The sequence below is a fragment of the Hibiscus syriacus genome, unplaced genomic scaffold (genome assembly GCF_006381635.1).
Source record: "Hibiscus syriacus cultivar Baekdansim isolate YM2019G1 unplaced genomic scaffold, ASM638163v2 tig00116971_pilon, whole genome shotgun sequence".
Classification (NCBI taxonomy): domain Eukaryota; kingdom Viridiplantae; phylum Streptophyta; class Magnoliopsida; order Malvales; family Malvaceae; genus Hibiscus; species Hibiscus syriacus.
In genome coordinates this window covers 3,838,753-3,865,446 of record NW_024063495.1, presented here as the reverse complement: position 1 = coordinate 3,865,446, position 26,694 = coordinate 3,838,753, and the positions used below count along the sequence as shown (strand labels likewise).

Genomic DNA, 26,694 nt, shown 5'->3' with positions numbered 1-26,694 from the left:
TCTAAGCTTTAACAACCTAACACGCTTGAAACGACTCGAAATTCAACGAAACTACATTTCCGGTGAGTTTCCTGATCTGGGTTCACTCAGAAAGCTTTACTTTCTCGACGCTGGCGATAACAACGTATCCGGCCAAGTCCCATCAACGTTTCCAGTATCTCTCGTCGAGCTCTCGATGAGGAACAATATCCTAGACAACATCGACAATAGTCACAATATTAGGTTCTTACAAGTTCTAGATCTCAGTCACAACATCTTATACGGTGCAATATCATCAGTTTTTTTCAAGCATCGTTAAAAACTTTTATAGAAAACCCAACAAAGAAATATAAGGTAGCTCAATGGTTAAATATTATAATTAATATCCAAGGGTTTGGGGTTTGAATCCCATGAGTTGCATATTATTTTAATAATTTTTTAAGCAAAACGACGTAGTTTTGTCTTTATTGAGCATCAAAATAATTGTGTTGAAACGACGTCGTTTTGGTAAGGCATGCACGTCATCACCGTCACGGCCCGTCCATGCCATGTCATCATCCCGTTAACGGATTAACGACGGAGTGGCTTAATTGGAGTAAAAACATAAACGTCAGTGCTTAAATTGGCAAAATTGAAACGTTAGTGACATTTTCGAGTCAGCGCCTAAAGGTGAGTGGTATTTGACATAGATTACCCTAAAAAAATCAATTATTTCTTTAAAGTTTGAGCGTTTGTAGAACCATTAAACCTTTTGTTATGTACATTTTAACATTGGTAAAATTTTAAAATTATTTTTATAGATATTCCTAAAAAACTTAAATAAATTAAAATATTTATACAAATCAAACAATCTCAGTAGTTAAGGTATTATTGTTAATCTTTGAGATTTTGGGTTCGAACAATACGTCTGTAAGGGTATATGAATGTTCATTGTCAAAAGGTTAAGAAACTTTCGAACAAATAATATTTTGTATTTACCCTAGGCTAATAAATAAATGGGCAAAGTATATAAATGGTCCTCCGATTATATAATATTGTTTTGTTGAGTCCATCGACTATTAAAAGTTACAAAATAATCTCTTGACTATAGAATGTTGCTTTGTTGAGTCCATCAACTATTAAAAGTTACAAAATGATCATTCGACTATTCATTTGTTTCAAACTAGTATTTTTTTGTTAAAAAATTAACAATCGTCTGAGTTGGATGTTAACTTATTAATCAGGATGTGATAACATGTGATCCCATAATCTCAAACAACTATACAATTTAAACGATCCTATGATCATACTTTATCATATTTCAGTCAACATGTTAACTTCTAACTTAAACGATCGTCAATTTTTTGACGGAAAAGAAAAAGTTTAGAATATATTAATAGTCAAGTGACCATTTTGTAATTTTTAATAGTTGAAAGACTCAACAAAACAACACCCTATAATTAAAAAATCATTTTGTATCTTTTAATAGTGGAGGGACTCAATAAATCAGCACTATATAATCGAAATATTATTTATGTAATTTTATCATAAATAAATTAAATATAAATCGGCGGGGAGGGAGTTTTGTTCAAAATCCACTTTAGAGAAAATTCGATCCTTCCATTATGCAGCAGTTTGTGGGATGTCAGTCAAATCCTGCCCTTATTCGCTTTGGTTAAAGTTAAAAGTTAAATTATTGAAAAAATAAATCAGAAATAAATAAATAAAATAAAGGTAACGAAGCTTGACCCGAAAGGCAGGGTAGGGTAGATATTTGGTTAACAAACCTTAGACTATAAAATCTAGATTGCTTTTATAAACTATTTTTCAATTTCACAAATAAATTAAATTAATAATATGTTTCTTATTTTTTTTAAAATAAATTATATCAACATCAGTAAATTTTAAAAATTCCTCTAATAATAGGTGAGATTATTTCTTAAATATTGCACCTACATGAACTTGTTAAGTAAGCTCAAGCATAAAAAAAATGTTGATTTCTTTAAAAGTTCTAGATTTGAGTAGCGACATCTACAAGGTGTATGTGCTTATCTTTAATCACAACAAATAAACTAATTAATACAAAACATAAGCATATATGGTTAAATCAAAAATAATTCTAAAAATTTTAATACTCAAGAACTTGAAATCTTAACCTTTGTTGATTGTGTTAAAATCTCATTGACATGGACCGTACTTAATTAAACAATGTGACGTTATGTTGGAATGCAACAACCAAAGGGCACCCATCATGGCACCTCCCATGCTTTGTGAACCCTCCACCCCCACCCTTCTTCTTCTATTCGCACTTTTTGCCTTTTTCTTTGCCGTAAAAAGGTGAAAACACTTGATCAATCACCATGATTAAATTGCAATCATTTGGACCTTTGATAATGTGGACCAAGACAACCAATCTCCCATGGGTTAGTTATTGTTGTTGGGTTTGACTTTGGAAGTTAAAATTATTATTCATTCTTAATGTTTACCAACAAAATCATGATAAAGCGAACCAATAGATCCATTTGTATAAAATGATTTTGGGTGTCATATTTTAAATTTTATTATACGTGATTGTTTTCTTTTGAAGTCTTAGGTATAAATAGTTACGTTTATAAGTGTGTGTTGCTAATGAATAAAAAGGATTTTGAACAGATATTATCTTATAATAATTAGAATCACTCTTTAAATTCTTTTAATTTTGTAACTAATAAAATTAAAGAATTATAATTATAAAAAAATTAATTGATATAGGCAATGATTAGTAGAACCCTTATTTATTAGGGTAAAATAGACAAATTGTCCTTCAACTATAGTATAATGCTTTATTGAGTCTCCGACTATTAAATGTTACAAACTGATCATTCAACTATTAATATGTTTCAAACTTATTTTTTTCGTTAAAAATTGATTGTAGTATAAGTTGAACGTTAACATGTTGATTAAAATATGATAATCATTTGAGATTATGATATAAGATTTTATCATATTCTAGTAAGCATGTTAACTTCCAACTCAGACTGCCATCAACTTTTTGACAGAAAAGAACGAGTTTGAAACATATGAATAGTTGGGTAACCATTTTGTAACTTTTAATAGTTGGTAGACTCAACAAAGCAATGCCCTATAATCGGAAACTATTTTATAACTTTTAACAGTCAGGAGACTCAACAAAACATCATCTCATAATCGAGAGACCATTTGTATACTTCATCATATTTATTAAATAATATTTGGTTACATAATTAAAATTAGTTAGTCCAGTACTGGCCGTTTGAACTAGTTTTGGCTTTGATCAATATTAAAGGAAAATCAAATCATATTAAAATATGATTCATTAAGTATTAATTATTTGACTTATTTCAGCAATAGTATTGGGGCAGTGAGATTTCTTGATCTGGATTTCTGCTACGAATCAATACTTATTAATTATAAAATAATTAATAATTAACGGGTTAATAATATATTCGATACATATACTTTGATAAATATTTAATTTAGTATCTATATTTTTAAAATGTTCGGAATGATATATGTATTATGACAAAATATATAAAGTGATATTTATATTTTTTAAATGTCTATTTTTATATTTGTATTTTGAAAAAAAAATCTAATGTGATACATATATATAATTTGTTACTTGAATTATCATTTCGTGTATTATTACAATATTTGTGAATTTTCATCAATTGATTTAGTATCATAATAATACACGAAATGATAGTTCATGTGTTATATAAGACATTTTGACAGCATATAGATATCATATTGAATATTTTTTTTGAGCAATTCCTATTTAGGAAGGGAGAAGGAGAATTTTGCTCCTAATGGGTATTGAACCCACAACCTATGGGAGAGGGGAGATGTCAAGAGGTACGAGCACAAAATTTTATGTTAGGGGATGCGAGCCTCTAAAATTTTAGAAGGAAACGAATTTATAAAATTTAAAGGGATGAAAATAGATCTTTAATAGAAAATACATAAAAAATCTAAATTTTCAGGGGACGACTGCCCCTATCCGCCTTCGATATATCTATGGGTGTTAACTGATAACTTTTAACCACCGACTCTGCATATCGTTGACATCTTATTCAACATTTTAGAAGTATATGTACCATAAAATACAAATACTACATTAGACGTTTTATTAATAAATATTAAATGTGATATTATCTCATAATTAATTATTAATTTACTTCATCAATTGAATTCATCAAGGGACTTTAGTGGTTAAAAAGAGAGTTATTATTCTTAGAGGTCTTAGATTCGAGCAGCGTGTGTTGTCAATGACTAAGACAAATTATGAACATACATTATCTTGTAATCACCCCAAACTAATCAAAGAAAAAAAAATCTACTTCATCATTTTCAAAAATTTATATGTTTAAACATATCCAAATCTATAAATTCCAGGTTATTAGGACTATCATATTAACTTAATTAAAACTCAATACCGATTATATAAAGAATCGTAGAATTAGAAGAAATGGCATGTGAAGATTAAGTACAGTGATTTCCTTTATTTGAATGATGCAATTTTTTGGCATCATGGATAAAGCTTTTTTCCTCTTTAAATGTAATTATTTGTTTATTTAATTATAACTAAACATTTCTGCTGCAATTTTTATATGACTGGTCTTAATAAATTTTAGGGTATATTACACGTTTAATATTTATCATTTTTGTTTCGTTTTAGTATTTAAACTTTTCTTTTCCAGAATCATAACTAATGTTTAGTAAAAAATGTAGAGACAACGATAGCGTAGAATTATTTCCCCTTTTTCAATATTCCACGCCACTGGTGCCGTTAACTTTTTAACAGCGGAGTATCAAATTGAAATATAAACAAATATGATTTTTTTAAAATTAAAAGTTTAGATACTAAAAAAGAATAAATGTAATAATTTAAATACTAAACATAGAATTTACCCTAAATTTTATGACAAAAATCTAGGAATCACATGAGTGACCTGACCAACAAATTGGACTCTTGTAATTGTTACCTCGACGGAAGTTTCCCTCTACGCTTTGTACTACATAATTTTCTCATGCACCATAACAACATTAATTTCTTATGACCACTATCCAAAGTACAGTAAAAATATAAGATTTCGAATATTATTTTAAATTTTGATTTATATTAGATATCATTTTCAATCTCGAATAAACTCTCCCTTCTCCTTGACAAAAAGTTATAAATATTCTCCTTATAAAAAAACTATAAATATAATTATAGTATTTTTTTAGTAAATTCCAAATTTAATGGAGATGGGACTAGAGACTCTAAGAAAAGAAAAAAAAGAAGGTTCCTAGTGAATTTAAAACTCGTGAAAAAAGAGAATACAAGAGAATAAGGATAACTTGATCAACCGACCGAATGTGCTTACTAATAAATATAGTTATAATATAACAATCTAAATAATTATATTTCGAATAAATCATAATATACATAATTGAACCAATGACAATAATATATCCAAACCTAATTATCAATAAGTCTAGAAATGACGAACACATAAAAGTTAAAATGTAGATCGAATACATATTTTTATATATGATGAAATTTATAGTTATTAAATACATGAAATCTCAAAATTTTCAAACCTGAACCTCTCATATGTATAACATTAACATAATAGTGTAAAGGTTTAATAAATAAAAAAACTCTCCATGCACGCAAATTTTCCTCGGGGAGAGTGTCTAAGTTACACTATAGGAAGTGATTCGTATTCCACAATTTAAACTCTCCCACTAATAATCAGCTTAGAGACTAGAGGCTTTTTGAGATCAATGCTTATCTCCATGCACGCAAATTTTCCTCGGTGACTACTATCTGGGAATCAAGTTTGATTATTGATCCATTGCTTTCGCCAATTTTCGTGATGATGTTCTTTTTATTTAGAGTTACTAGAAGGTCAGGTAGGCGGATCCAAGTTATGATTTTTCTTGGGAAAGGTTGTGTCGTAGAGAACTCGGGTCTCCATGGTTTAATCGTCAAAGTGTCCAAGAACCATCCACAAGCACTTGAAGGAAGTTGACATGAGTGCTGACGGTAACCAGAAAATAATCATTCTCAGTATCCATGAGTTCAAAAACTTGTTTCGACTTCCATAATTCATAGAGTTTGTTTCGTAAGGTGGTATAGCCTATGCGTCTCCCTAGCAATTTGATTATCACCGTTTACTCAAAACTTCTGGCCACCAAGGATTGAATACGATCCGAGAAGTCAACTGAAATCAGACCGTCAACGAACGTGCGGGTGACATCCCCTTCCAGGATTTCAGTTTTGTCCTCTTCTAAAATCTCTTCCACATCCGACGGGATATCATTGTTATCGCGCATCAAGGTATCCTTGTAAGAAGGCAGCCAGGGTTCAGCAACCGGATTTGGGGCATCAGTATTTGATTGGGAAGTGAGTTTTGCCTCGATGGCATTAGGATCCTTCGATCCACCCTTGTCAGGGAGATTGCCATCTTGTCGACGGAGTTTTTAGGGGAATCGAGAGCCATCGGCGACACGTTCGGATGGAGGGGTCACAGGGAATTCACGTATCATGCTAGGGTTTTTACGTAATCAGTTTAAACTTTTTTGAATATATTTCTGGTTACTATTTCAACGCTAAGCTAACAAGGTCATAAATATTCCTTAAAATAGAAAAGACCAAACAAGGAACTCATTATTGTATCTAACAACACCCAAGTGATGTGACAAAAATAAATAAAGAAATTGATTTCAAAGGCCGTGATTGGCGCCACGTAATTCAATTTCACTTTTCTATATTTATAAATAATAAATTTATTTTATATTAAAAATATCACTATTATTTCAAAACCGGAAAATCAGCAGGAAACCGTGAAATTGTGCTCCCTCTCCCCTGCCGCCGTACAGCCGAGTAATATCTGACGTGGCAATTTTCACCCACGGTTAAAAACAGTAAAAATATAAACTTGCGTTTTAACCGCTGTAAAATGGCACGTGACTTGAGAAAGGGAGAGAGAGAGAGAGAGAGGGAAACAGTTAGCGGCGGTTAGGTAAAATCTTATGCAATGCAAGACCTAACTTGAAAACGCTATCGCTTTTGTAATTTGTGTTATGCAACGACGTCGTTTATTCCTTTTTGCATTTTGCCTTTCGCTCGTTGGCTCGTTGCTCTATAAAATTCCGTTTCCTTGGAGCTTGTACTCTGACTCGCCCTTCTTCTTCTTCTTCTTCTCTTCACAGCCTTTTCCTGTTTTTTTTTTTCTTTTCTTACCCGGATTTTCTGTTTGTATAGTGAGAAAATTTTTGACTACCGAAGAAGCAGAGAAAGTTGCAAATGGCGGTTGCAAACAAGTGGGCTTACGCTTCTTTAGCTCTTCTGTTTTTGCTTCTTATCGGAGCAATGGCCGTTGTACAGATCGGCAACGCTTCCAGGTTTCTCTCTCCCTCTTCGTACTTCAATTCTGAAGCATTTGATCTCTCTTATTTTCCATTTTGTTTTCATTTTAGCAAAAGAACGAAACAGAGACATCTCTGTTTTTGACGCCGGGCTTCTTCTCTTGCCAAAATCTTTCTTTTTCCTTTTTTGTTTACTGAAACAGAGTAATAATACAATTTATGTTAAGTTTTCATCGGCTAGATCTTGGAGTACATTTTCGGAAAATGAATCTCATTCGCTAAAAGGAAACTAGAAATTAAAGAATCCATTATATTTATCTTCAAAACCTTCATCAACACATACAAAGTGAGATCACACTGTACCTTTTTAATGCATAAACCGAAAATGACTCGCTGGTTTTTTTCCTATTTGTTATGCATTTTCGTTATTTTACCTTTTTATAATATGTTTATCCATTTTCACAGCAATGTGGAGACGGAGAAGGTGCGGAGCTCGAAGAACTCAACAATGGCAGCTAGGTAATGCACTGCAGAACTCAAACACTCGCTTTCGCTTTCTGTTAAAGAAAAACTGATAATCTCATCTCAACCGTGAATTTTGTCCTTTCGTTTACGTTTCCCGTTTGGACCGTTGGATGATGGGAGCGGTTACTATTTTATCCATCCTAACAATATGTAAACGGCTCCCTAGCTGATGAGATCCAGATCCTTGGATCCCAACCGTTTATTCAGTCGCTACATTCCCTTTTTCTTTTGTCAGCTTATCAGAATTACCCTCCTCTTACAAGAAAAAGAAAAACGAAATGTAAAGTGCATGTTCGTCACTTCGATAACCGGTTCGTTCGCGGTTTCTTTTTCCACCATTCTCTTAACGGGTTTGGGAGTTTTCGTGAACACTGCCCCCTTGAGCAGTGTACTTGCTGCTACTTTATATCTATTTACGTACCCGCTTTTAGAGAATTACACGTGTCTGAAATTCATTTGAGTACCTTTTGTTTATTTATTGGGTTTCAATTTAATGACGAGTTTTGCTTGGGTGATCTTCAGGTCAGAAGAGGTTGAGCCACTGAACCAGAATGCGGTTCCTGACCCAGAGGCAGTAGCAGCCGAGATCGAATCCATCATTGACCTGTGAGTATATCTCATTTTTTTAATCTTTATTTATTCCTTTAAATATCAAATAAAACATGCGATAATCTGTTATCTCATTTGTAGAATTAATAGAATTTAATCGCCAATAACAAATAACTATCCAATCAATATTTGTTTCGATCTAACTTCCATTAAATGTAAAATTTGTTATGGTAGTAGACTAGTAGTTGTTGAATTTATCTTTTTTAGTGACAATTCTATTTTTTAATTTGATTAACATTTTCTAAGGACGTGAATTAGAATATATTAAGCAAAATTGAATATGATTTAAAATTTATATCATCAGTCAAAATTCGTAACACGATCATAATATAATCTATATCTATATCATACTGTTGTTATACATTAACCCCCTTCATTTTCTTACTCTCTCTCTATCCAATCCGATGCCATTATTTTTACACGTTTTCTGATGGTACAAAAGTTTCTGTATGCTTATAATTAATTGTCCAAATTAAGCATTTTTCTTACTTCACTGTAGATGCACGTTCATTTGTCTATTCATGAGAATTCCAACATGGCTAAACAAACCCACTTTTGTTTGACCACTTTTCAATTACTATCTTTTGTTTGTTTTTCTAATTTTTCATAATTATATTATAAATGTAAAAGCCCAAGTGCTTGGGGATATTATTTTGGAGGAAAATAACAGCTTTTACCCGTTTGTTGCAAAAGTCAATCTAAAAATATATCCATAGACCATAGCAGTTGATCTGGAATGACCTTATTGTCCTCAATGGTTGACAAGAATTTTACTCTGCACCCTTTTTCTGTTTCTGCACTACCTTTCCTATTGGGATCTAGTTCATGGAAAGTGGGGTTAGTTTACCCCCACCGACAATAATTTCCTATCCTTACCAAAAACAATAAATCATAATTAATATTTTACCATGACAGGTAGTGAGTTTTTATTGCATGTTCCTGTTAAGAATGCCTAAATGTGTACATGCACATTTGATATGATGGCAGGAGTATTCGCAATGTGACTGAAAGGAGGGAGTTGGGGTTCTTCACGTGTGGAACCGGTAACCCCATCGACGATTGCTGGCGTTGTGATGCAAATTGGCAGAAGAACCGGAAGAGACTTGCTGATTGTGGCATTGGTTTTGGAAGGAATGCAATTGGTGGGCGTGATGGACGTTTCTATGTTGTCACCGACCCTAATGATGATGACCCTGTTAACCCCAGACCCGGTACCTTGCGTCATGCTGTGATCCAGGACGAGCCTCTTTGGATTGTGTTCAAGAGGGACATGGTTATTCGGTTGAAACAGGAGCTGATAGTGAACAGTTTTAAGACGATCGATGGTCGTGGGGCCAATGTACATATTGCTAATGGGGCATGTATCACCATCCAGTTTGTTACCAATGTCATTATTCACGGTCTTCACATTCATGATTGTAAGCCTACTGGCAATGCCATGGTGAGAAGCTCACCATCTCACTTTGGGTGGAGGACGATGGCTGACGGCGATGCCATCTCCATTTTCAGTTCGAGCCACATTTGGGTTGATCACAATTCTCTCTCTAATTGTGCCGACGGTCTTGTTGATGCTGTCATGGGCTCAACTGCCATTACCATATCCAACAACCACATGACCCACCACAATGAGGTAAATATCAGCTCTGCAGATATCTCTCTTTTCTTTTGTAGCTCAACTTCCATTCACAGCACCCTCATTAATGGTAAAGCTAACTGTTTTTAAATCCGTTATTAAATGTAGGTGATGTTGCTAGGCCACAGTGACTCATACACAAGGGACAAGCAGATGCAAGTCACCATTGCCTACAACCATTTCGGAAAGGGTCTTATCCAGAGGATGCCAAGGTAATCAAATAATCCATCAATCAATTAAAGGCCTTTTGGTATGAATGAAAGTAAATCAAATTGGATATAAACGCACAGGTGTAGGCATGGATATTTTCATGTGGTGAACAACGACTACACGCACTGGGAAATGTATGCCATTGGTGGAAGTGCGAACCCAACCATCAACAGCCAGGGTAACAGATATGCAGCTCCAACCAACCCATTTGCAAAGGAGGTTACCAAGAGAGTGGAGACACCTGCAAATCAATGGAAGAGCTGGAACTGGAGGTCAGAAGGAGACTTGTTGCTGAATGGTGCTTACTTCACTCCGTCTGGGGCTGGAGCCTCAGCCAGCTATGCTAGAGCGTCGAGCTTGGGAGCCAAGTCCTCTTCCATGGTTGGGGCCATGACTTCCAATGCCGGTGCTCTTCCCTGCCGCCGAGGCAGGCAGTGTTAGTCCATCTCTCTCCCAACCCAATTAAAATGGCTGACAATCAGCCTTTTCCCATGATTCATATCCATTCCATTGTTTGCTTTTTGCTTTTTGTACTCTTTACCATCTCTACCTTCCAGTTTGGTCATATATTTGTCAAAGTGTACATTTTTTACACATTGTCAGTATATGGGTGTCTCTGTCCCTGTTTGTGAAATTGTTTTTATTTTCTCAACCTCGGCCTGCTTCAACTCAACCCCCAAGTAACCAACCCCAAAGCAGTCAGTGTCTTTAGGAGCAGGTGCGGAAGCGTTGTCCTTTTTCTTCCAAGTTGTTAAGGTCGTCATGGTCCGTTAGAAAAGCCATCCATTGGGTATTATAGGAGGATTGTGGTTTTTTTTAGCCTTCAATTGTGTGTAGCTTACAAAAGCGAAAGGTAAGAATGTAAAAGTGGCGAGTTATATTGAAAGGCTATTGTTACAGATGAATGAATGATGATTACATTAGAGTCAAAATAAGCATTTGATGTTTCTTTTTCACTTTATTTTTGGGTTTTGTGTTTAAGTTGGTTTGGTCTGGTAAGGCATTAGTAGTGATTCTTTGTTTCCCTCTTTATGTGTGGGTGCACCGACAGACAGGGGATCCCCCACATGACCTACAAAATTAATATAATGACCTTTCGTCTTAGCTTTTCTTTTCTTTTTCCTTTTTTGGTCTTTTTTTTACCAAACGATAAAAGCCAAGGCCTGCTCGCTTTAAACCGGCAACAATTCAAAGGCTTAATAGTATTTCATCACCTTCAACTTTTGCAGAAAAATTAATGTAATCTCTAAACTTATTTTACATTATGGCTCTTAAATTAAAAAGAACAAATAATTTAGTCATTTAATCAACAGAATCAAACGTGATCGTTATGATGGTGATAAAGCAATTTATAATGGATGATAACATAACAGAGAGATAGTTTAGTTTTACAAAATGTAAATTATATTCATTTTTGTTTTCTTAGAAAATATAAAATGTTAAAGAAAACGTGTTTAGTTGTAAAATTATAAAATGATTTATAGAAGTGAAAATAAAAAATTATATTTTTGGTATTTTCAATACTTTTTTATGAAAAATAGAATAACATGAGATCTAGATTTTTAACTTAATTTACATGGGTTCAAATCCTTCAAACAACAAATTTATGACCTAATATTATCTAAACCCTCAAACTTTTGTAAAAAAAAAATCAATAAGACCCCTAATTATTTTTACATTCAACGTTATTCCTTAAACTGATTTTTTTTAAAGATTTCTTTTTGTACCATTTTTATAGTTAGTGAATTAAGTATGTTAATAATCGTTTATATTTTATATTTAAATATTTTTCTTTATTTAAAAAAAAAGTTAATTAAACCCTTATTTTTAAAAAAATCAATTAGGCCATCAAACTTAGTCAAAAAATTCATCAAACTCATCTACTACATCATTGTCCATCATGTACTACCACAACAACATTGTGAATTATCGCATCTACATTATAAATTGCCATGTAAGCTTTGTGAACTGTCATGTTAGGATCATTATGGCTAACGTTTGATTCCATTGGTCAAATGGTTAGATTTTTTCTCAATTTAAGGATCACATCTAGTGAAAAAAAATTAAGGGTTATACTAATATTTTTACAAAAGTTTGAGGACCTTAAATACCACTAAACATTTTTTTCATTTTAATGACACTTTCTTGTGCTCTTGTTTATAATATTTTTTTTATGTATTTTTTTTTAAATTTAATTGATGTTTAATATGCATTAACATTATATTCTAATTTTGAACTAAATAATTTTTGTGTTATTAAATTAGTTATCAATTTTATTATTTTATATTTGCATAACTCACATATTAAATTTAGGTAATGATATTTTTTAATAATTATATTTTAATTTAAATATTTAATAACTATTTGTTCATCCTTTTTTTAGAATTGCCTGTCCAGCTCAGTTGGTAGAGCACAAGGCTCTTAACCTTGGGGTCGTGAAATCAAGTCCCATGGTGGGCAATTAATAATTCGGAGGTCTTCCACGAAACTGCTCTCAACCTTAGAACCTAATATGCATTAACATTATATTCTAATTTTGAACTAAATAATTTTTGTGTTATTAAATTAGTTATCAATTTTATTATTTTATATTTGCATAACTCACATATTAAATTTAGGTAATGATATTTTTTAATAATTATATTTTAATTTAATTATTTAATAACTATTTGTTCATCTTTTTTTTAGAATTGCCTGTCCAGCTCAGTTGGTAGAGCACAAGGCTCTTAACCTTGGGGTCGTGAAATCAAGTCCCATGGTGGGCAATTAATAATTCGGAGGTCTTCCACGGAAACTGCTCTCAACCTGGTGTTGGGGGCAACCTACTATTTTAGAAAGTTAGATACAAAATATATTTTCACTATTTTTATTTTTGAATTCAAGTTTTCATTTATATTAACCTAATATATTTTCTAATTTTCAATAAATTGAAATAAAAATTGTTTTCTAAAAATAAAAAAAAATTCTAGAACTAAACATACCCTTAATTAATTTTTTATCTGAATTTGAAGACTTAATTGATTTTTTAAAAAAAATTGAGAAATTATTTATTTATTTTAAAAAACATTATTTTAGATTTACATTTAAAATATCAAAATATTCAAAAAAAATAACGGCTAATGATATGTTTGTAATTTTTTAAAATTAAACGATATGTTTATAACTTTTCTTAAAAAAAGGTGATCCTTTTCTTATCAAATGCAGAACATAGTGACCTGAAGCATATTTTAACCTAAAGAAGCATCATATACGAGGTGTGACCCAACAAGGCAGAGTCACGTGGAGGATGTGGACTGATTTGCATTTAGGGGAAATGGATGGGACCTTTATCTTTCCATCAACTTGAAGATTTTAAATAGCTTTTCTATTTTGATCTTTGATGTTTTTCCAATTTAAACCCTTTACTTTGTCTTCTCCAGTTAATGTCCAACCAAATCGTTTGCTTGTGTAATTGGAATTGGTTCACATCTAACTCTAACAAAACAAATCAAGTTAGTGATCAGTTAGGGTTGTAAAATCAATCAGATTTAAATTTAGGGAAAATTTGTTTCATATGTTCATGATGATTATTGCTCTGTAATTACAAAAATGTATATCTTTTGCAAATTGCTAAAAAGATAAATGTTCAATATATCTTTAAGTTGGACTGAAATAAAAGAAAAAGAAAATAGAGATAAAAATTATGAAAGAAAATTATACGAATTTTATCTAAAATGAATAAGTGCGTGTGGTACGTGTCAAAGACACATAATTATACGAGCACAAACTAGAACGAGCAGCGATGATACACGTGTATTAGCCCATATTGTTTAGCTACATGAGTTTTCAAGTATTTAAATATAACAAAGGTTAATACATAGCACCATCGTTGTCTTGCTCGACTTGTGCTCGTTCTCTTACTCGTGTAATTACATGTCTCGACACGCATTACAATTGTTCTTTTGGACAAAATTCACATACTTTTTCATGTTTTGACTAGTCTTTTTTTTCTTTCTTTCATTTCAGTCCAACCTGACCAAAATTAGCAAAAAAAATGTTATCTAAAGAAAGCGTCTTTGCCTACGTGATAGGAAAAATGCTAATTCGAAAATTAATTATCAATGTGTGTTATTTTGATAAATAATATTTTTTTTGTATATTTGAGTAAGAAATCCATATCCAGAGATAGATATGAGATATAATAGCCTTTTTAAAAAAAATCATCCAAATTCAGTATTTAACCCTTGAATTATACATATTTTCTGGCTTTAGTACCTAAACTTTTTTTTATCCCACTTTGACACCTAAACTATGCCATATCCTCAAGAACAACACATTCCACAATGAAAAAAGTTGTTGGCAAATCTACCAACTAGTGCTTGGAGCAGTAGTTTGTGATTAATATACATTGTGGCTCTTATTCACTTGACCAAATTCTTTACGCTTCAGTACTGTCATATAAGACCATTTCATCCTCAAAAATCATAGTTTCAGGATTTTTTTTAAGTTTAAGCATACATATTTTTTGAGACGAACGCTTGATTTTGTGTTAGGTGTTGCGAACTTAGGAATTTCTACTTGAAATTTAAGTGGTTCTAAATTACAAAATCTTAGGGATACAAAATTAGATTATCGGTAAAAAATACATTTAATTATTTAAATTATATGAGAATTTAAAATTTCTAACCGTAAGACTAGTTTTAATGCGCAAGCATGGAGTCTCTTTGGTGAATATGATGGGTTATCTTAATTTCTTGGTTGCATTTGACATAGATTGAAGCTCTAATTGAACAAAAATCATGCCTGCATGCTCTCCTCATTGTTCACCACCTTAGGTTTCTTCACAACGGGGCCAATCAATTTCCACACTGTATAAAATAAACCATAATAGATTTCATTACTTAAATCGAATCCGAATAAATTTAAACCAAAAATTGATGACCAGAGTCTCATTGTTGAGTTATCAATTTAAAATAAAGGAATTAAAATCTAATCTGTTTAATTTTGAAACTGAAAGGGATCTAAAAAGTATTTAAACAAACAAATGGTGGATTAAGGCTTAATTCAGCTAGTTTCAAAACTAAGAGGGACTTAAAAAGAAGTTGTATCTATAAGCGAGGGGCTGGGATCTAGTTCACCTAATTTCAAAACAAGAGGACCTAAAAAACAATTGAGTCCAACAAAATTGAGAGGACAAAACTTAATTTGCCCGGTTTTAAAAGTAAGAGGGTCTAAAAAACAATTAAACCAAAATATTTAGGAGGCATGGCCCCTCTCACGTTACACATGACTCCGTCCCTAATATTAAGATATCTAGTATTCATACACTCTGATTTTAACTAAGATAGTATTCTATTTCACCAATGAGAACTTGATTTAATAGTAAGGGGCAGAATTAAGATGAAACATTGGGAAGGACTAAATTGTTTTTACTATAAAAGATCAATGATCTAATATATATTTAAACTAAGGAGGACTTCGAATACTACTATACCACAAAATTTGAGGGTAAAGTATGCAAATGATCCCCGACTATAGGATATTACATTATTGAGTCATTGACTATTAAAAGTTAAAATATGGTCCCCGATTATAGGGCGTTGATTTGTTGAGTCCATCGACTATTAAAGGTTACAAAATGATCATTCGACTATTCATTATGTTTCAAACTTGTCTTTTTCATTAAAAAAATTAACTGTCGACCGAGTCAGATGTTAACATGCTCACTGAGATATGATAGTCGCTTGAGATTATAAGATTAGATATTATCATATATAAGTCAACAGATTAACGTCCAACTTAGACTGTCGTCAATTCTTTAATGAAAAATGACGAGTTTGGAACATATAAATAATTGGGCGATCATTTTGTAACTTTTAATAATTGAGAGACTCAACAAAGTAATGTGTTATAATCAGAGGATTATTTTGTAATTTTTAATAGTCAGGAGACTCAACTAAACAACATCATATAGTCGGGAATTCAACAAAATAATATTCTATAATCAGGGATCATTTATATATTTACCCAAAATTTAACCTAAATGGCTTATCCCTATTAGCAAGGAAGAACTCTAGGAACTAAAATTGTTTACACAACGATCAAAGAACAATAATGGATCTATAAATATTCTTTAGACATATGTCATAAATATTTAAGATTTGAATCTCAATATCTATAATAATTTGATTTATCCGAGTAAGAGAAATGCGAATCACATAATATGATTTCACTTACTGTATATCGTAGCTGCCAACCACTCGTTGATGATTTTAACACATGCACTTGCCCAGCCCACATCAATGCTCCACCTGAGTGTAATCGTAAAGTCAATACATATTCAAAAGATAATCTTGATCGTTTATTTTTATTTATCTAACGATATTAAATTAATATAAAATTAAAAAAATTATATTGTATAAATGGATCCTACTCATATATATATATATATATATATATATATATATATATTGGGTTGAAGTAAAATGTTACTGGTTTGAAGAGTCTTCCAGGTTCCAACTGATGAATAACATTGCAAAGTACATGGCCCCCAAAGAGAATATCATGTGAAAAAATCCGTAGTGATAACGTATATCATCCTCTTGTTTAACCTCATTTTTATTAAACTGAAAAAAAAAATGATATTAAACAATACATTAGCATTCGAATCGATCGGCAATAGGTGGAGAAACTCATCTCGAATGTAAGATCGTAGGCAATCAACGATGTAACCATTCGAGGTGAGATACCACCATTTTAATGGCTCCCTATCATGAAATTAACTTGGAAAAAGAGCAATTTACCTGGAATGATTTCGAATCAATACCCGTTGAAAAGGTTGCCGTGACAATGGTACCTACTGCAATCAGAAACCGCTGGAAAAAGATTGCAAAACTCTGAGAAATATAATCATGAAGTTGGGGGAAAAAGGGTGGCAAACTCTTACGAGTACGGTGGTCCAATCGAAACGTCCGTTATCCGGCTTTTGTATGTTGCATTTCTCGTCGGCCGGTTCACTGGAAAGCCATGTGATGAAACCAAATGTCAATTCTTTTGTTGATTTCTTCAGGCCTGTCATATTGATGCATGAAAAAAAATTGTACATGTGCTGAAAATATTATACTGAGCAATTACTCTTCTTCCAGCAACCTTTCCAGCCCTTGATCTTAAAGGTAAACACAAATCTGTCCAACTACGAAAGCGCTACGAAGGTCGTATTAACGAGTAAGTATGTTGATCCGTGTAAGGTCGTATGCATATCAGTAAATCGGTTTTCATTATTAATGTGCAACATTTAACTTTGAAGCAAGAAATGCTAGCAAGCTTATATAGGATGAGCTTCAACACAATTCACTGCATACCTTCTAATGGCAGACCAACAGAGGAAAACAACATAAGAAGCCATAATTCCTGAAGATAAGAGACCTTTATTAACCTGCATTAACAAGCCATACTTCATTTAAGATGAATAGAAGCTTTCGGGTTTCGAAATTGTGTTATTATTCGTTGAATATACTTGTATCAGACACGAGCGCGAGTACGAAAGGGGTTATATAATAAAAGAACATCATCATTATACCTTTGAATGCAAGGACATAGCCATCATCACTATGAGAAGAAAGGCAGTCCATGTAATGAAGAATATGTTGAGAGGGCAAGCTGGTTTCGGGGCATAAAAATAGTACATGGACACAATTCCGCATATCGAAACACCGTAAAAGACCGTCGAGGTAAATAATGCAATGGAACAACAGCTGAAGGAAAACACGATAGTAATTCGTTAGTATATACTTGTTCGATTCAATTACTTGATAAGTTTAAGCTTTGAGTAAGCCATAAAATACCTGTGTTTACTTTGCTCATTAGGTGACCAGTACTTATTCCACCATCTGATAAACTCGATCACGCTTATAAGTTGCAGAAGGAGAAAAACCCTATATCAGATGAGCAGCAAAACATACTTAATCTCATACTCAAAAGATTATAATTTGAGGGTGATGAAAATCATGTAATGAAAAGCTGTGCAATTAATTATTGAAAGTGTAAAGAATACCCTGCGCCGACACGAGCAACTTCTCCTGCAAGAAAGAGGAAATAAGGTCCTTAATTTGGGGTATGATCAAAAGGAGAAAGGTGTTCTCTGTAGTTTTTAAGAAAAAAGATAGCTCCTCCCATGATCCTAAAGTACAAGTAGAGCAATGGTGCACACATTCATACTAACATGCTTAAAGTATGAGTTCTTAGATTCGGGATTCAAAGCAAACATACCGTATATGTGAATGAAATCTGGAGGGAAGAAGAATGGTACAACCATGGATACAAGCAACAGGACAACCTTCAGCCCCCACCATCCCGAGTGCCATTTACTGCAAGCTTCATATAATTTTCTTGCAGTGAATGTGGTTAGAAACATGAGATGGAAAAATATCTGAAGTTTATGTCAAGGAACACGATTTTCGAAGTCCGGAAAGTAAACATGAATCTAAGTATATGTCAACACACACATATACTGTTACTTGGAAGATACGAAACATCCTAAACTCACTCGGAGAACTCCGAATGTGTGAAAGCAATCGTGTCCGCCGATTCCGCAAGCTTCTTTATCTGTGAAAAGAACGTTTTTCGTACAAAAAACACAGAAGAAAAGAAAATAGAACATGTAATTTACCATCTCCCGAGCAGGTTCAGATGAGCATTACTTCAACATCAGCAATGTACCACAGGATCTATGCTCAAAATCAATGGAACCATAACTTTGGGAGGTGAGAAAGGAAAGACTAGACTCACAATAGAGTGGAGGGAAAACACTGTGGCCATAATCTCGAATGAACCACGCAGTGAGGTTGGTGACGAAGAAGATTATGCCGTAAACGTATCTGGCTCGGAGTGACTCGTTCATCGCTTCGAAACAATCGATATTCCTTGGATCCACTGACGATACCTTTAGTTGCTGAGAGTTGCTTGAACTTATATGTATCACAGTAGATTCAAGTTCAACAGCTGAAATAGACACACTCATCTCTGCCATTTTCAATCAATTAAATTGTTGTAATCAGTTGCTTCTAAACTGTACATTGCGTGTGAACAGTAAGGGTAAACAGTAGAATCTGCATTTATCCAACAAGTGATGAAAAACTGCTGATTCATTCGTATCTTCTTCCACAATTCAAGCACGAAAACTTGTCTAAATAAACTATGCAGGAAGTATTTGAAAATCTTCAATGTAATTATCATCTTAGTATGGCCATAAAAAGAAGACCAAGAAACATAGAAGAAGCTCACTTTGATGGACATGGAAAATATATAATTCAGAAATTAAAAATAAATAAATGCAATAAATAAAAGAAAAAGCTTAGAAACCTTTTGATTTTGGGGCTTGATCTGTAGAGTGTAAATTCTCTTATCTGGCAGTCTTGAAGAACATAAATATCAATGAATCTTCCTCTGGCATACGTTGAAGTAACTGTTAAGAAGAAACAGTTGGACATTGCCTACTGCCGATCCAACAGTATAAAACCGTTGCACGAACCAAACGAATTCAATAGTTAAAAAAATTATTGTTATTCTTTGAGGTACCGAATTTGAGCACCAAGAATATAAATGTTTAATGTCAAACGATTGAAAGTTATCTCTGAAAAGATATTCCTTGTATTTATCTTAGATTAATAAAAAAAAACAGTATAAAGCAGTTGCTTCTTTTTTAGCCCTTTTTCACATTGGTTTTCTGACCACCACCCAAATCGTCTTCAGCTTGAAGCTTGGAATTTCTTTCATTTTCTAATTAACCAAACAAATATTCAGGAAACTACCCCGCAAAAGAAATAGCAGTAAACGTGTTTTCTTATCAAGCAATCCCAACAATATTTCATAACAAAAAAAAAAGCCTTAAATAAATTCTTTTAATTTATTAATTATCAAATAATTAAAAATATCTGAACAGTTAATATTTTATATTCACCCATATTAATAATAATAATAATAATAATAATAACTAATATCAAATTTTACCATTGAATGTTAGAATAATTTCCGTCTTTGCCTTCATTACCGGAGTCTTTCCGGTCACCAGCGACAAATCTAAGCCGTTAGATCCACCCCCTGCCAGTCACCATCTTGCTTTCCCTTGATTTTTCAACTACTATTGTTTAGTTACTGGTTCGTGTTTCATTTTGCAGCTTCATGACGTCTTCCTCCGTGCCATTGATGGCGGTCGATTCGGGAGTCGATGATGTTACATTTTGTTGCGTTATAAACATTTTACAGGTAATTCGCATGTGTATATAATATATATTTTACTAAAAAACTAAAAATCAAACTACCAATATATAAAAATTATTGTTTATAAATATGATGAACTTAAAAGGTACACCAAGACACTTCAACGTCGTTACATATCAATATCGCAGTACCAATAATTTCCAGACACTGATCATCTCGCTCAACTCAACTCTTAACTCTAAAAACAAAAAACTTTAAACCAGGGAAATGCCCTCAGTGTACCGTTAGGAGGAATAACCTCAATAATCCATGCCCCCCATACCGCCGGGCATTGCCGGAACATCCTTCTCATCCTTGGGAAGTTCGACTACAATGGCTTCGGTTGTTGTCATCAATGAGGACACACTGCACCATAAAGGAAACAGACTCACCTAGTTACTTTCAGGAATCCTGATTGATGATGCAATCCTAGAAAACAGATTTACGGTGACTTACCTTGCAGCATCGACCAAAGCAGTTCTTATTACTTTCAATGGATCAATAATACCAGCCTTCACCATGTCGACATATTCACCTGGTTATGGGGCAAAGATAGGAGCATTAAGCTATGTTAGTTTCCTAGGACAGTATGTAAATACAATGAAAGTAACTCGTAAGAGATTCACATACCTTTGGCTGCATCATACCCGAGATCAGGGTTATCCTGCTCTAACAGTTTACCGACAATAATGGCTCCCTCGACTCCAGCATTTGAAGCAATTGTGTGCACAGGTGTCTACAAAAGAAAGTTCATTTATAAGGGAGACTGAAACCTCACACATCAAAATCATCAGCATTTTGAAACTTTATAGTGGAAGAGCTGTCCAAATTTTTCAACAGTATAACGAGAATAGAATTTTCAGAGTTTGATCCATCGGACATGGAGAAAAGGTTCACAAACCTTTAGAGCATTCTGGATAATTTGAACACCGATCTTCTGGTCAAAATTGGCCGTAGGTAGCTTGTCCAAATCTTTCGATGCATACAAAAGAGCGACACCACCACCTAGATGGTACAATTCCTTTAGTAATGTTTCCATGATATTCCGAGTTCAACTGAAACTTCATGAAAAAAACATTATGACTTTAAAAGTTAATTACCTGGCACAATACCCTCTTCTACAGCTGCCTTTGTAGCGTTTAATGCATCCGTAACTCTATCCTTCTTCTCGCTAACTTCAGCTTCACTAGCTCCTCCGATCTGGTAATGTCCAACAAGTTACGAGCTTCGTCAACTCCATTTAAGTAAGCAGCAAATAGGAACCGAACAGCAATTGCATTTCAAAGTAAGACAAGTTAAAAACACCAATAACTAACACTACCATACCTTCAAGACAGCTACACCACCAGAAAGCTTTGCCAATCTCTCTTGCAACTTCTCTTTATCATAATCAGAGGTGCTCAATTCAATTGCTGACCTAATCTGTTATCATGGAAGACATGTTATAATCTGAAATGTTAATGAAATCACGTAGACCTCAAGAATCAAAAGATCTAAACAACTGTTTGTAAAGGAACAAAACCTGTTCACATCTTTCTTCAATGGATTTCTTGTCACCATTCCCGTCAAGAATAACAGTGTCATCCTTTGAGACCGTAACCTTTAGCAGCCAAAAGGAAAACCATCATGCATCAATAAAGATGTCCGCCCCATTACACAAGAAGGGATTCGATAGTTTGTTTTACTGAACTCATCGACATAGGAAAATGATGAAATATCACATTGGGAAAAGACTTTGACATCCAGACTACAGATATCATACCTTTTTGCAAGTTCCAAGCATGTCCAGATCCACCTTTTCAAGGTTCATGCCAAGTTCTTCGGTTATAACCTACACCCAAAATGTAACAGATAACATCAAGAGGTTATGAAAATTCATGTCAGAGGAACTATGGACTATGAAGAAGATACTATCATACAGAAGAAAGATGAAACTGCCCTACCTCTCCTCCTGTGAGGACAGCAAGATCATACAGACTAGCCTTCCTGTTTTCTCCAAAACCAGGGGCTTTGATGGCACAGACCTGCACCATAATTATTAATATCTATTCACAAGCATTCCTATAAATGAGAAGAATTAACACAGGAAATCATATTTGACTGACAATCAAACCTTGATTCCAGCACGAAGCTTGTTAAGAATGAGCGTAGCAAGTGCTTCACTCTCTACATCTTCAGCTACGATGAGCAAGGGCCTTTGCCTCTGAACAAAAATAGCATCGAAGATATTAATGTTATGAATGAAATTTAATTTCAATACAGTTTTAATGAGAAAAACATCTAGATGAATGAAGATTAATCAAAAGTAAGCAAACATGATTTGCTAAAAAAATTTTTACCTTTAAAGCTAACTCTAGTACTTTCACAACAGCATTCAAGCTCGATATTTTCTTCTCGTGAATTAGGATAAGAGGATCATCTAATTCCTGCCATAACAAAATGAATTAAATCAGCATCAAAACTCGATCAATCAAAACTCGATCAATCAAAACTCGAGGCTCATGAGAATTTCCAGTTCTTTTAAAGGAGAAATGAGTTACTTACACATTTTTGGTTTTTCGTATTGGTGATGAAATATGGAGATATGTAGCCCTTGTCCAGCTTCATGCCCTCAACAACTTCCAACTCATTAAATAACGTTTTTCCATCCTGAAAAGGTTTTCCCCCACAGTAAGACATCATATCAGGTGTAAAACAGTTAAAAAAAGTTTAAAATATTGCAAGCATGCACAATCAACACTTTAAAATTAAAAGCCAATATGATATGAAGGTACTGATACCTGAATTGTTATCACCCCTTCTTTGCCAACCTTCTCCATGGCCTTTGCAATTAATTCGCCAATTTCCCTCTCTCCATTAGCCGATATTGTTCCAACCTATTACAAAATACTTAAGTTTAAGCCCTAATAGATCAAAGTTCACTACCATTTTACTTTTGATTCTAAAGTACTGCATCATTCTGACTGCAATAAGCTTTTGATGGAACCACTTTCAATTGTAAACCAACCTGGGCTATCTCTTCAGATGTGCTAATCATCCGTGCCCGGCTTTTCAAGTTTGTCACAACAGTGTCAACAGCCATTGTTATGCCACGCCTCAGGTCCATCGCATTCATTCCTGCAGCAACTGACTTGCATCCTTCTGTGAATATTGCTCGTGTAAGCACGGTCGCACAGGTAGTCCCTGCAAAAATGTCAAGAATTTCATGACTCGGCTCTCTACATATATAGACCACACGCATGAATTCAAATCTTAATGTATAGGGTGAAGAATTAATACATGCAAAAAGAATGCATCAATTCAACACTAGATTTAGAGATCAATAACCACAAGTATCTAAATCAGAGTGAAAAATTTAGAATGAATCTATAAATTAGAAAGAAAAAAAGACACTCGCTTCCTTACCATCACCCGCTACATCATTGGTGGCATTTGCAACTTGTTTCACAAGACTCGCACCAACGTTCTTGACTTTGTCTTTGAATTCAATGCTCTTTGCAACAGTTACACCATCTTTAGTCACTTTGGGGGCACCATAGCTTTGTTCAATAACCACATTACGCCCCTATCAATAAATGCATAGCTTCATTTTTTCATTCAATGATGAAGAAAAGGAAGAAACTGATTTCAATCAATGATCACCATCGGAATCATGAACTAATACGAGATGAAAATGACTCATATTGGATTTACCTTAGGACCCATGGTTACTCTAACAGCATCAGCAAGCTCTTCGACACCTTTAAGCATCAAAGCTCGAGCTTCAACCCCAAATTTAATATCTTTTGCAGCATAATTCCTATTCCAACTCAGTCTACTACCAATCTAACACACACCCAAAGTAGAAACCAACAAAAGAAAGATCAAATCAGCCTTAAAACCAACAATAACAATAAAAAGATTGTAACTACAGGTAAATTAACTACCTGATGTGTAGTTTTCCTAGCAACCCTGAAACCACAGATTGAAAAATAGAGAGAGCAAGTTAAATCATTTCAAAGGAACAAAAAAAAAAGCGATAAATGAAGTAATTGGCATGGATGCAGTACCTAGTTTTGGAAGCGAGGCTTGAAGCAAAACGATACATGTTGGTAAGTTTGGGAGGACAAAGGATGAGAAAAGAATGTTAAAAATGGAAGCTTTGGGGTGACAATAGGCAATGGGTGCGTTTCAGGGTCTGTGTTTTAAAAGAGGAAATCCAGAGCAGATATGGGAGAGAAGAAGGGTCTAGAAACAGTTTCTTAATCCTTTTTAGGGTTTAGGGTTTTATCATTTTATCTTTTTGGGTTGTTATGGAATCGTTTTTTAATTATATATGAATATTTTAATTTTAAAATTATATTTAAAAAAAATAAATTATTAATTTTATTATTTAACTTTTTTCCTCACTCCTATTTTAATTATTAAAATTTATTTTTTTAATTGATTCATTAACTTCCCATTTATTTTTATCATTTAGAGTTAAATTATAAATGAAATGATGAAATAACATTCATATGCTTTTATACGTATTATTTTTTTATTGACATATAATTCATGTGTAATTCACAAATATATATTTTATTTTCTTCCATCAAATATGAAAGTTTTACAATTTGTCACGTTGATGTTACATTGATCCTTTTCTCCAACCATTCAAGTTGTTGACAAATTAGTCTCATCAGCTTCTACTACTTTATCAATTTAGATTTTATCTAAATCACTTTAAAATCTTATAAAACTCATGAAATTTTAAACTATTATGATTTATATTATTCAATATTCGATCAGCGTGGATCATGATAAATAATTATTTTCCTTCCTCTCCGCCTCTCCACCATTAGGATTTGAAATTCGAAGGAAGATATACCACTCTCATTCCAATCATTGAATCGTTAAACAACTAATGATAATTAATGTGATATATTCATATAATATTAAATTAAATCAATATGCTTATGTGTGATTTTATTTAATAAATCAATGTCATCCAACTATCACTTAATTGTACGTTTAAAAAAATATTTCGTTGAATCGTTAAATTATGTGGAAACACTTCAAATCCTAGAATTATTAATCACTGTAATAAGTGTCAATCACCATATTAAAATTTACAAACTGATCAGTAAAATATGCATCAACAAATTTGTTCATCCCAAAAACTTACATAATCGATGAATTTTTTGAGTCAAACAAAAATAACATAGGAAAAATTATACAAATGGTCTGTCAATTATAAGGTATTGTTTTATTGAGTCATTCAACTATCAAAAGTTATAATACAGTCTTTCGACTATAGGGTGTTTTGTTGAGTCCCCAACTACTAAAAGTTACAAAATGGTCATTCAACTACTCATATGTTTCAAAATCGTATTTTTTGGTTAAAAAATGGCAGCCATCTGAGTTGGACATTAACATGTTGAATGAGATATGATAAAATATGATCCCATAATCATTTGAGCTATGTTTTGTAGATCGACTCTCCATTTACATTATGTCGTCGAGCCAATGCTTGAAATATTATGATGTGGAGTCAGTGCTTGAAAGCAGCAAAGGTATTAGTAGACATCATTAAAATATGATTTTATCATATCTTAGACACCATATTAACGCCCATCATAAACAATCATCTTTTTTTTAAAGAAAAAGACGAGTATGGAAAATATAAATAGTCAGACGACTATTTTATAACTTTTAGTAGTCATGGATTAAAAAAAACATCTTATGATTGGGAGACTATTTATGTGGTTTAACCAATAAAATAAGACGATTTAAATTCAAAACAACCAAAATATTACAAACTTGAAACAGCCTCCCTCAAGGGAGGGAGCAAGGGCCAAACCCTAAGTCCAAAATTAATGTGTTATATAACACCAAATAGGTTCATTTAATGGGTGTTCATACATAATGAAGAATATTGTTCATATGAACAAGTCAATCTTCTGGAATTTGATTTCCCTTTGTTATTTTTAGCATTAAAATAAAGAGGATTCCAGATGTTTGTGTTAGGCGTAAATTAATTAATATTTTCATTGGTGGTATTATGTAACAATATCTAATTATATCATGAGGAAAATACAGGATTCATCCCTTTGTTTTTCATTATTTTTATTTACTTTTTTTACTTCAAAAATGTATTAGAATACCAAGAGGAAAAGTTCATATTT

The 26,694-nt window shown here is 33.0% G+C and overlaps 3 protein-coding genes and 1 long non-coding RNA gene across 5 annotated transcripts; 2 read left to right on the top strand and 2 right to left on the bottom strand.

Moving 5' to 3' along the window:
* The first annotated feature begins 2,489 nt into the window (after window positions 1–2,489).
* On the top strand, window positions 2,490–11,266 carry LOC120191646. The gene is made up of 3 exons (XR_005522714.1): window positions 2,490–2,501; window positions 5,914–5,918; window positions 11,150–11,266. It is a non-coding gene; the product is annotated as an uncharacterized LOC120191646 (long non-coding RNA).
* On the top strand, window positions 7,144–10,813 carry LOC120191645 (probable pectate lyase 1). Of its 2 annotated transcripts, none has more exons than XM_039194552.1 (6): window positions 7,144–7,371; window positions 7,801–7,854; window positions 8,383–8,463; window positions 9,454–10,099; window positions 10,211–10,314; window positions 10,393–10,813. In XM_039194552.1, the coding sequence occupies exons 1-6, from the start codon at window positions 7,274–7,276 to the stop codon at window positions 10,751–10,753; spliced, it is 1,344 nt and encodes a 447-aa protein (XP_039050483.1). In that variant the 5' UTR covers window positions 7,144–7,273; the 3' UTR covers window positions 10,754–10,813. The 2 variants fall into 2 exon arrangements, with proteins under 2 accessions (XP_039050483.1, XP_039050482.1); XM_039194551.1 differs by having other exon boundaries at window positions 8,383–8,466; window positions 9,457–10,099.
* A 3,822-nt stretch (window positions 11,267–15,088) lies between the features above and the next one.
* On the bottom strand, window positions 15,089–19,319 carry LOC120191734 (probable serine incorporator). Its single transcript, XM_039194654.1, has 12 exons — window positions 19,079–19,319; window positions 18,819–18,895; window positions 18,560–18,719; window positions 18,345–18,369; window positions 18,136–18,225; window positions 17,871–18,045; window positions 17,653–17,726; window positions 17,238–17,307; window positions 17,095–17,166; window positions 16,784–16,917; window positions 16,529–16,602; window positions 15,089–15,159 (listed from the first exon to the last, which is right to left on the bottom strand). The coding sequence occupies exons 1-12, from the start codon at window positions 19,317–19,319 to the stop codon at window positions 15,089–15,091; spliced, it is 1,263 nt and encodes a 420-aa protein (XP_039050585.1).
* Window positions 19,320–20,695: 1,376 nt separating this feature from the next.
* Window positions 20,696–24,748, bottom strand: LOC120191710 (chaperonin CPN60-2, mitochondrial). Its single transcript, XM_039194627.1, has 18 exons — window positions 24,598–24,748; window positions 24,475–24,499; window positions 24,242–24,373; window positions 23,954–24,113; window positions 23,556–23,731; window positions 23,329–23,424; window positions 23,093–23,197; window positions 22,888–22,974; window positions 22,662–22,751; window positions 22,492–22,572; window positions 22,311–22,379; window positions 22,071–22,148; window positions 21,875–21,970; window positions 21,649–21,748; window positions 21,450–21,553; window positions 21,179–21,284; window positions 21,005–21,083; window positions 20,696–20,914 (listed from the first exon to the last, which is right to left on the bottom strand). The coding sequence occupies exons 1-18, from the start codon at window positions 24,633–24,635 to the stop codon at window positions 20,809–20,811; spliced, it is 1,728 nt and encodes a 575-aa protein (XP_039050558.1). The 5' UTR covers window positions 24,636–24,748; the 3' UTR covers window positions 20,696–20,808.
* Between the last annotated feature and the right edge of the window lie 1,946 nt (window positions 24,749–26,694).

Bases quoted from the DNA above. Each gene is read 5' to 3' on its own strand.
- LOC120191734 (XM_039194654.1), bottom strand. From the start codon at position 19,319: ATGGCAGAGATGAGTGTGTCTATTTCAGCTGTTGAACTTGAATCTACT. The intron at 18,226-18,344 runs GTATTCTTTACA...CATCTGATATAG, and splicing joins GTTGCTCGTGTCGGCGCAGG to GGTTTTTCTCCTTCTGCAAC. The intron at 15,160-16,528 runs GTAAGTGAAATC...TATTTTATACAG, and splicing joins GTTGGCAGCTACGATATACA to TGTGGAAATTGATTGGCCCC.
- LOC120191645 (XM_039194552.1), top strand. From the start codon at position 7,274: ATGGCGGTTGCAAACAAGTGGGCTTACGCTTCTTTAGCTCTTCTGTTT. The intron at 7,372-7,800 runs GTTTCTCTCTCC...CCATTTTCACAG, and splicing joins CAGATCGGCAACGCTTCCAG to CAATGTGGAGACGGAGAAGG. The intron at 10,315-10,392 runs GTAATCAAATAA...ATAAACGCACAG, and splicing joins CTTATCCAGAGGATGCCAAG to GTGTAGGCATGGATATTTTC.
- LOC120191710 (XM_039194627.1), bottom strand. From the start codon at position 24,635: ATGTATCGTTTTGCTTCAAGCCTCGCTTCCAAAACTAG. The intron at 24,114-24,241 runs GTAAATCCAATA...ATTTATTGATAG, and splicing joins GAGTAACCATGGGTCCTAAG to GGGCGTAATGTGGTTATTGA. The intron at 21,554-21,648 runs GTAATTAACTTT...TGTACCATCTAG, and splicing joins AGAAGAGGGTATTGTGCCAG to GTGGTGGTGTCGCTCTTTTG.